Genomic DNA, 10,440 nt, shown 5'->3' with positions numbered 1-10,440 from the left:
AGCAAAATACATCCACATTAACAACACTTGCCAGCCTGGGAGATGAAAAATTGTGGATTCTGCTGTCTTCAGTTTAACCAAAATCACCTTTCACCATTCTATTCACTTTTTAGTACTTTCCTACAATCTATTTTTAGTCACAAAATATGTTTGGAACCACCACTATTATTCAATTGGAATTTCCCAGTATAACCAGCAGGTCTCACCTCCACAAGGTCACTCTGTTCACTACTTTTCCCTTCCTGTAACTCTGGCAACCCTGCTTAACTCTCATATTTTATAATGTCTTGACAGGCTGATTAGATACACCTGTGGAACAGGTGAGACTTCAATCTCGGCCTCTTGCCTTAGAGGTAGGAACACTGCCAATGTGCTTACAAGAGCCTTTTGCTTAACCATTGTAAACTTGGATGCTCCTTAGTCATGCAATTTTTAACAATAGCCATTGTCCAAAGGAATGCAGTTAATTCAACATTAGCTGCCTTGTTCTGGTTGACTGCAGCATTATTTTTGACACCTGTATCGAGTGTCTGTATCTGTTCACTTGCACTGCATTTGGCTTGTGTTAAGATAGCTATAGCTTGTTATTTTCAACCAATATTCCATAACCTGTTCACTCAGGCTGTATAGAGGTCTGCCTTTTAACAAAGGGTTTTATTTAATAGCATGAGACCTCCATTAATACCTTCCAAGGTAAATGCCCTGTGATTTTTTTTTAGGGTGAGGAAGGACGACCAGGAAATGGTTCCACAGCAATCTCAAATAGTACTTCTGGCAATGAAATACAACTCTTGTCTGCACCGTCACATCTTGGTCTAACCTTGCATTAGCTGACTTCGCAACAGTTTGCTCTTGGTGATGCTGATCTGTATGAGCCAATGCCTGAAACACAAGTTTATTACAAACTTGTATTTCTATTTTGTTAAAATTTCACTTTGCAATACAAGGAAACTGACAGTTCCTTAACCACTTTGCAAACAACTGCTTTAATGCAATTTTAATTATCATTTTTTGCATTTGTGACTTGTTTGAACTGTTACAATATGGGGTATACTCTCCTGCTTAATTTAAACCGGCAACACTATTTATCCCGTGCAGTAATCTGAAAGTTCAATAGGCCAAGAACTAGTTGAAATAAAAATTAACTATTTCTTAAAGTATAACAAAATAATTATGTAACAATTGTTTACAACCTCTTCCTCTAACCTATCTTTTTATCTTCTCTTCTAGTCCAATAAAACTCCCAATTACAATTTATAAAATAAAACTACTTATGTCAAAACCAGGCAGCTTTCACATCTTTTCTGTATTTTGGTAATCTTCTTGGGGATTCTGCTTCAGGTTGCTGATTGATAAGGTACCTCCAAGAGAGCTATTTTTTTGGGCAGTCTTTTACTTGCTAGTGGCTTCACAGTTCTCCTCTTAACTGTTCAATTTTCCCAAGTCTTATACCCCCAAAGCATCAGATTGTGTCATTGGCTTTTAAGATTGTCAATGTACTAAATTCAAACTGAATTGGAGTTTGGTATTTTTCAGGATATAATTTAAACTGTTTTACCTAATTCAAATCTGTTTTGTTGTTTCCAGGCAACCAGCTACCCTAGTAGCTGAACCACATGTTACATTGTATCTATTTGAGAATACTTGGTGCTGTCACCAAGCTAGCTTTTTAACCCTCTTAAAGATACAGTACACCCACATCTTCATAACAGAACTATAGGTTTCTATTGAGAGCCTAGTACTAGTCATAGTTTAGGGAGGCAACTGAGTAAATGTTCAAGCAATGCTGTACAAACCTCCTCCGTATTCCTAGATCATAGGAACAGGGTAGGCTATTCGGCCCCTCAAGCCCGCTCCACCATGCCACTAGATTGTGGCTGATCATCTACACTGTACTCATCTATTAAAATCATTAGTATCTAGAAATCTATCAAACTTTGTCTTGAATATAGTGATTTGAGCTTCCACAAACATCTAGCGTAGAGAGTTCCAAAGATTCAACACCCTCAATGAAGAAATTCCTGCTCTCCTCAGCCCTAAATGCATTCCCATCTACCCTGTTTATCTCTTCAAGAATTTTGTTCATTTAAATTGGATCATCTCACCTAAACCCTAGAGAATACAGGTCCTACCTCCCCTCAAAGGACAGTCACTTCATCCTAGGAATTATCCTGGTGAACTTCTGCTTTTCTCACTCTATAAGTCTTTTGGTAAAGAGGCTGAATTAAGTTTTAATGTGAGATCTCACCCATGTTCTATAAAAGTGAAGCAAGACATTTTGCAGTAATAGTCAATATCCCAACTTGCCTTCCTAGTATCTTGCTGCATTTTAGCTTTCAGTGACTTATAAACAGGAACACCCTGATTTAACTAGCACATTCAGCAAGGTTTTAAACTTTTGATCACTATTTCAAGATCATTGCTGGAAGTGAGAACAGGATTATGTTTCGCTTTCCTGTTGTATCTTTGACTACCCAGCAAAACACATGCCTGGTAACAAAGAATGGCTGGCTATTCTAGAATTAATTCAGGACAGTGCATACCCACTTTGAGTGAAAAATTGGAGGCCAGGGAATTAGTTAAGATACACGTTAAGCTATGTGGACTCTCTTCACAACAAGGGTCCATTTTAGAATTTCTGGAAGTGTTTAAGATTGGAGGGAATGGCAAATCTTGCTCTCTGCTGTGAGCCGTCTGCAATGTGTCACAATCTCCTACATTTTCATTGGGGTATGTTAGAATTACTTTGGATAAGGGAAATGCTGAAGCTGACTTCATTGCTTGCTAACGGGATCAGTGGTCATCGTAAATTAATTAACCAGCGAAAACTAAAATTATATTAAATATTTCATGAAACCACATGGAATGGTACATACCTAAAATGTTACATAAGGTAAATGTGGCATGAATTTTAAAAATGGAAGAAAGTATCTTGGACGTTATTATCACCTCTCAATTTATCCGTGTTGTGGATTCTTGTAACTTATAGTTTTCATTTTTGTAGCTATATCTTAATATCTGTTAAAGATTTCTTATTGTATCTGACTCCCTTTTTATATTAGTAGTTGCCTTATCCAGTGATTGGTTTATATAGAAAAGAAACTGCTTTAGTGGGTTTTACCGAAAGTGTAAAATTTTCACCTGTTGTTGCAGATTTATCATCTTTTATTGTAGGGTTTTTATTATCAGCATTCTGCCCCAACAAGCCCAACTTTTCATTTTGTATCTCTAAGAGGGCACTCTATTTTAAATTGGGTCTTAAGGACAAGCAATTAGAGGCAAATCTGGCAAGTTTATTTCACTGCATTGCACCAAAGAAACTTTGTGTTGCACAAATATCTTTTGTATTGTGTCATCTGAGTTCATGGATCGCTGTTATTGTAGGCAGTACGTGTTGGATTGTCTTTCTCCCCATTTGGGCAGGATAGAAGGAGAAGCAGTGGGTTAAATGTTGAGACTTCCGTGCATATATTGTGTCTAGGTGAGCGAGGAGGAGGATGTAGAGGCTGCAAAGGGATTTAGACTAATTAGGCAATTCGGCAAAAATGGGGAAAATGATGTAGCAAGTGCAGAAATAGAAAATTATCATTAGTAGCAACTGAGCAAGATCTTCATAAGAATCACAGTGGACTCAAAATGTTAACTCTGCTTCTCTCCATAGATGCTGTCAGGCCTGCTGAGTTTCTCCAGTACTTTTTTTTTATTTCAGATTTCCAGAATCTGCAGTATTTTGCTTTTATTATTAGAAATCATCCGCTTAGGTGGAAAGAATGGAAAAACACTATCTTTTTAACGGGTGAGAGAGAGACTAGTAAATATTTTGAGGTTTATGTATCCTGTACACAAAGCATAGACAGTTGAGGGTAATCAGATCAGCCATAATCTCACTGAATGCTGGAACAGAACTTTTGGACCAAATGGCTGCCACTGCTCCTACAATTGTGGTAAACAATTAGCAAGGTAACTGACATGTTGGTCATTATTGCAAGGGGGATTTGGATATAACAGTAAGGAGCCTGACTGCAATTTTACCGGCTTTGGTCAGACTACATCTATAGTGTGTGCATATATACAAACATATGGATTAGGAGCAGTCCATTTGCTCCCAGAGCATGTACAATGCCCATTGTACAATTTTGTCAGCTCTACCTAAGAAAGGATATACTTGATACTGAGTATTTGCAGTGAAGATTAACTGATGCCTGGCCTGAGACAGCTGTTCCTGTGGTGAAGAAAGGTTGAGAAGAGTAGGAGTATATTCCCCAGAGTTTCACAGAATGAGAGCTGATCTGCTTGGAATGTATAAAATTTGTAGAGTGCTAGATGTTGAGATGCTATTTCCTCTCCTGGAGATAAGGAAGGGCTCCCAGTTAGCACTGAAATGAGAAATATCTTCACTCAGGGTTGTGAATCTCAGGTGTTCCCTAATCAGTTGCCGGATGGCTGGTTTATGATGCAGAGTGACATCAACAGCATGGGTTCATTCCTGCACCATCTGGGCTTACCTCTCTCCTAAACTGAGGCATGGTGACCCTCAGGTTATGACACTACCAGTCGTGTCTCTCTAATGAGAAAGCAACCCCATGGTCTGGTACGACCATGCAACTTTCACTTTACCCCAGAGAGCTGTAGACGGTCAGTCTTTCAGTATGTTCAAGATTGAGATTGATAAATTTTGCACACTAAACTAATCATGGTACATGGGGCTAGGAAGTTGAAATTGATGTCAAATTTAAACCATTATCTTATTGAATGGTAAAGGAGACTTCATGAGCTAAGTGGCCTCCTCCTCATTTCCCTGTTTCCTCATTCCCAGAACTAGTAAGAGAACCTTGAGATAGTTCATAATTTAACAGCAAATAGACTCTTCAAAAAGTCCCTAGTTGGAGTGAAAGGGTATTAGAGGCCTGTTTCCATTCAAGGTTCATGCTGTTGAAGGATGTCTCAGCTGAGATCATCAATAATGATTCATTTCTGGGACTCTTCCTGTCCCCTTTCAACTCCCTTGCTTCTCCCGCAGCAATGTCTTCCTATTTTCAACCTAGGATAGCAGAAGACCTTATCATTCTCACTATGAACTCTAAAGCCATTACTTACACCACATTTCCTGACCAATTGCTCTGGACTGTAAAGCATTGGGGATCTGTTTAACTGAACTTTAAACACCATGTCTATATCGAATCACCTATTCCCATCCACTTTTTCCACACTTTTCTAGATTTGATAATTTCACTACCCTCTTCTGGCCCATCCCACAGATCCCCGTTAGCCACATTTTTTTCTACAATCTCCTCTGGCCTTATGTCTTCCCTACCACTGCACAATGGTGGCAGATTTCTTGTCCCCATTTCTCCTTCTATCCCCCTGCTTTTCTTGCTTGAAAAGCCTCAAAATCTCACTCTGCAACAGGCCTTCAATTCTACTTCCTTATTCCTCCCACCAAAGACTTGATATCTATTTCTCTGTTTACTTCTATTTGAGACAACCCTTGGGTTGTGTCATGCATATTTACAACTTGTATTGGCCATCAGTGTGTAGTGCGAAGTTGTAGAAACTAATCATTTTATGCTGGAGCTGATCTTGCAAAATTATTCAAAATTCTGAAGGATAAATGCAAGGTAATCAGTAGGATATTTATGATAGTCACAGATACTACATAGGGCCAGACCCATCCACTTGGAAGTAGAGTGAATTTTTTTTTTACACAGTGTAAACAATGGACTGAAAAAGAGAGTGTTATATGCATATAGCATCTTTCACAACCATAGTGTTTTTCAAAGCAATTTTGAAGCATCGTCATTGTTAAAACTTCAAACCAATTTACACCCAGTAAGTGATCACATTGAGCAGTTTTAAAATGTCCAGATTAGCTGTAATGTGACATTGACTGAGGGATAAGTCTTGACCAGCACACTGGGGCCAACTTCCTTTTCCTTCTTCAAGTTTACACCATAGAATCTTTTACATTCACCTGAGAGAGCAGATGGGTGTGTATTTAACATCTCATCCAAAAGTTGGCACTCTCTCAGAACACCATCTTTGTACTATAGTCCTGGAGTTGGACTTGAAACCACACCCATCTCTCTCTGAGACAAGAGTGTTAGGAATTGTTCTGTAGCTGAGAGGGCACTTCGAGAAGCTGATTTATGTCAACAAATTGATGAGTTAGGTGAGTTTAAAAAATTCCATCTCTTTGGGGGAAACTATGGAATACTTCTATGACACGTGTACCAACAGATGAATGAAGACTTTTCCAGTGCAAGTGAGGTGAAAATGTGTAATGTTTGAGATAGTGAAAGGAGCAGCCTTCAGGTGAGCTGTTGATCACACTGATAAAGAGGAACTACTGCATCAGTCTAACAGATTTACTGCTAATTTTTTATAATCATTAACATCAACACAACATCTAACCATCATTTTCATAGTTTCAGTCTGATTGAATAAATCTGTTTTTCACCTTTTTCTTCCTCTTTGACTAACTTTGACTTTTTTTTTCCTTGTCTTTTAACGCTGCAGCCTATCATGAGAGTAGTCTTGGTATCTGCACAAAATCTTTACTGATATCTGACCCTTAATCCAGGTATATGTTCTATGTGAAATATCCATGTGCTTCATTTAACTAAATGTTGCTTGTCCTCTGGAGCTGGGTTATTCACCTTTTCCTTGATGGAATTGGAGCTTTCTGCCTCTCAGCTTTTAAGTTCATGGGGTATAATTGACTCCTGATGGTTTTAATGCATAAACCTATCCAAGTCTTAGATATTTGAGAAAGGAATAATTATTCAGTGGACTGGAGAAGTGCCCCAAGTACATCATCTAGGAATAACAAGCAAACTGGTTATTATTTTTATCAGATATTAAAGTAGGGATGCAGCTATGAACTGTATATACAAAGTATTGTAAGAGGAATCAATGTTTTATTTCACCCTAAGGTTAGAATATCATTACCACAACTTTTCTCTCATTTAAGCCATGTTAAAATAAAAATGCTCTCCTGGGATATAGGCAAGGCCAGCATTTGTTGCCCATTCCCAAATGCCCTTGAACTGGGTGTCTTGCTAAGCTATTTCAAGGGGTAGTTCAGAGTCAACCTTGTTGCTGTGGATCTGACAGAGGCCAGACTAGTTAAGGACAGCAGATTTTCTACCCTGATGGAATAAGACAGATTTTTACAACAGTTGATGATAGTTGTCATTGTTATCATTACTGAGACTAGCTTTATAAATTCAGATTTCATTAGCTGATTTTAAACTCCTCCAATTGCCATTGTGGAATTTTAATCCAAATCTCCACCGATTTTTAGTACAGTAATTATTTCTGTAAAGAAATTGCTCCCATTAGCATTTATGCTTATTTATGCAACTCTGCAAATTTTTCAATATTGAACTGACCTACATTAAATTAAGCACTCCATGCGATTTGCTAAAGTTAGTTTGTCTGAGAGTGCACTTGTCTTTATTTGGTGGCCCACATCTGTGAACTTTCTTACTAAATGATATGTTTAACTTAGAGCTATGTGTATTTGTATAATAAGACACATAAGCACAATAAAATGCCTGCTGAGGAGCTTTTAAAACATTTCCAAAGGGTCTTCAGTTGAAGAAAGCATTAATAATAGGTTACCATATATTATCTTTCTGAAGGACTTTTGCTACAATTTACAATCACTATGCAATACAGAACTTGCATTTTGCTGAAAGAAAAGGCATGCTGTCACAGCTTTACATCAATAACAATTTATACTGGATGAAAGCAATCAGCACTTCTTTTCTCATGCAATATAAATTATTGCTCCATTTGAAATTTGGCATTCCTGCAAGTGTCCTGAGAAGCCCCGAATTATGTTCTGATGGATATATTTGACATCAAACTGATTTCACTGCAGCCATTATATTTTGTTGTCATAATTGTTTCTAGGGCATAGAGCGTCTCAAAAATGAAACACCCACCTGGGAGAAGAAATTGGGATGGGAAGGAATGAAGGCAGCGTTTGATGGAAACTTCTCCTTGGGATGGTTCAACCCTTTCTCTGGTCTTCATTGCAAGAGGAAGGGCAAAGCGGTTAATACAGATGACTTAGAAATGACTAAGGAAGATGTCACAGAAGCATTAACTGAGTAACAACACTAAGTCATTATTTAAATACTTGATAAAATCCGTTTTAATAGGATGAAAGTTTTTTTTCTCCACTTTGCTGGACAGTTTTAAAAACAAAGTTGCTCACTGGACCACTGACAGATCGCAGTGGAGTGACCCACGTACTGACAACTAATGAGAAATGCATTGTGCATCACTGGGCATCATGCTTTAGTATTATTAGTGTTTTTGTTAACATAATTTCCTGTGCTTCTGAAACAAAGCAAACGTACATGGGGTGTGGATGAAAAGTAACTTTGGAAGCTGTTGAGTTACAAATGCTTCAAAGTATTATAAAAGTATCGTTTGGATCTGCATTTTCTACTCTTATGGCGTGGAGCTTGGAGAGGACTGCCAGGCAAATAACTTCCAAGATCAACACTATCCCTCTGTAAAACAACCAGCTGTGGGCTCCTGAGCATAATTGCTCAAGCCTAGACCCTTTGCTGAATTATTAAGGCCTGTGTGCCGAAACTCCATCCAGTGTTACAGGCCCAAGCAGGACAAAGTCATTTTCTGAGAAATATTTTTGCAAAACTTAAATCATTGCTACTTTAAAAGTGTTCATGCCTAGTAGATAATGGATTTGTACCAACATTACGTGTGAGATTTTGTGGTTCCCTTTATCTTATGTATAAATGGCTCCAGGAATCTAGCAGTGAAGCTTAAAATTTGTCCTATAATGATTTAAAGAGAAATTTGAACTATAACCTTATCAAAGGATGACACTTTGAGTTTACGTACAGTAAAAGTTTTTTAAAATATCAATGGCTAAGGACAAAACACCATTAAACATTTTTGCTAGAAAAATATTTTAAACCAAACAGAACCAAAATCTCCCATTTTGTTACATTACTCAACATCTTAAGTAGACATCTACATCTGGAACCAATCTAAAGTGTTTCATCTTTGTAACACAATTATAAAGTGGACCTTATGCGGCTTTATGTTTTGTGTAACTCAGAAATATGTCTGCACCTTGTATAAATTAAACTTTTTTTTAAGAAACAATTTGGTCAGTGCATTTGTTCAGGCAAAGTTCAAGGATAAACCTTTTGGGAATCAGTGCTTGGAATTAAGATGGAATTTTACTGCATGAAATGTTAGAGAATTCCTTGAGCATATTTGTAAAGCACATACAGAGATCAAGACACTTAGAGCTTCTTTATTTCTTCACACAGAGTTTGCTTCTCCAATCAAGTACACTCCCACCCTCTTCTGGCAAACTCTTCTTTATAGATATTTTCTAATCAACCTGTTCAGAGGTGCCCTTACATACTTCTGGAACAAGTAGGTCTAGACACGGGCCTTCCTGGCTCCTCTTTATATACATTTTAATACAAACTAATTCACAATGCCTATGTGCCCTGTTAACTTTAGCTTCTAGGTATTTTGCATCCTATGAACAGAATGTAAGACTAACATGGCAAAGTAGCTCAGGAGAGCCAAACAGCCTGTTTCTGCTCCTTTTTCTAATGTTCCTTCACATGGAATGTGAACCTAGAATTGTAACTCAGAATGAACACTTTTATGGAATGACTTATTTGTGCTCGTTTCGTAGACCAATATTCATATGCTGAATTAGGCAGCATAAGACTTTCAGAGATTTACAAAGGTTTTATTGTCAATCTATAGCTTAGCACAAATACCAGTTGTTGTGGTTCTGTTCGCCGAGCTGGGAATTTGTGTTGCAGACGTTTCGTCCCCTGTCTAGGTGACATCCTCAGTGCTTGGGAGCCTCCTGTGAAGTGCTTCTGTGATCTTTCCTCTGGCATTTGTAGTGGTTTGAATCTTCCGCTTCCGGTTGTCAGTTCCAGCTGTCCGTTGCAGTTGTCGGTATATTGGGTCCCGGTCGATGTGCTTATTGATTGAATCTGTGGATGAGTGCCATGCCTCTAGGAATTCCCTGGCTGTTCTCGGTTTGGCTTGTCCTCTTAATTATAGTGTTGTCCCAGTCGAATTCATGTTGCTTGTCATCTGCATGTGTGGCTACTAAGGATAGCTGGTCGTGTCATTTCGTGGCTAGTTGGTGTTCATGGATGCGGATCGTTAGCAGTCTTCTGTTTGTCCTATGTAGTGTTTTGTGCAGTCCTTGCATGGGATTTTGTACACTACATTGGTTTTGCTCATGCTGGGTATCGGGTCCTTTGTTTTGGTGAGTTGTTGTCTGAGAGTGGCTGTTGGTTTGTGTGCTGTTATGAGTCCTAGTGGTCGCAGTAGTCTGGCTGTCAGTTCGGAAATGCTCTTGATGTTTGGTAGTGTGGCTAGTCTTTTGGGTTGTGACATGACCTCGTTCCATTGTCT

General features: G+C 38.3%; 1 protein-coding gene across 2 annotated transcripts in view; it reads left to right on the top strand.

Annotated features, from left to right (window-relative positions):
* The window catches only part of LOC132832356 (palmitoyltransferase ZDHHC3), a 34,429-nt gene extending 25,398 nt beyond the window's left edge, over window positions 1-9,031 (top strand). For both annotated transcript variants that reach the window (XM_060850298.1, XM_060850297.1), the window contains exon 7: window positions 7,918-9,031. In XM_060850298.1, coding sequence (XP_060706281.1) covers window positions 7,918-8,121 — 204 coding nt within the window. In that variant the 3' untranslated portion in view covers window positions 8,122-9,031. The remainder of the gene's footprint in view (window positions 1-7,917) is intronic.
* Window positions 9,032-10,440: the final 1,409 nt, after the last annotated feature.

This window comes from Hemiscyllium ocellatum, chromosome 34 (genome assembly GCF_020745735.1).
Source record: "Hemiscyllium ocellatum isolate sHemOce1 chromosome 34, sHemOce1.pat.X.cur, whole genome shotgun sequence".
Classification (NCBI taxonomy): Eukaryota; Metazoa; Chordata; class Chondrichthyes; order Orectolobiformes; family Hemiscylliidae; genus Hemiscyllium; species Hemiscyllium ocellatum.
This window is presented reverse-complemented; position numbering and strand designations above follow the sequence as displayed.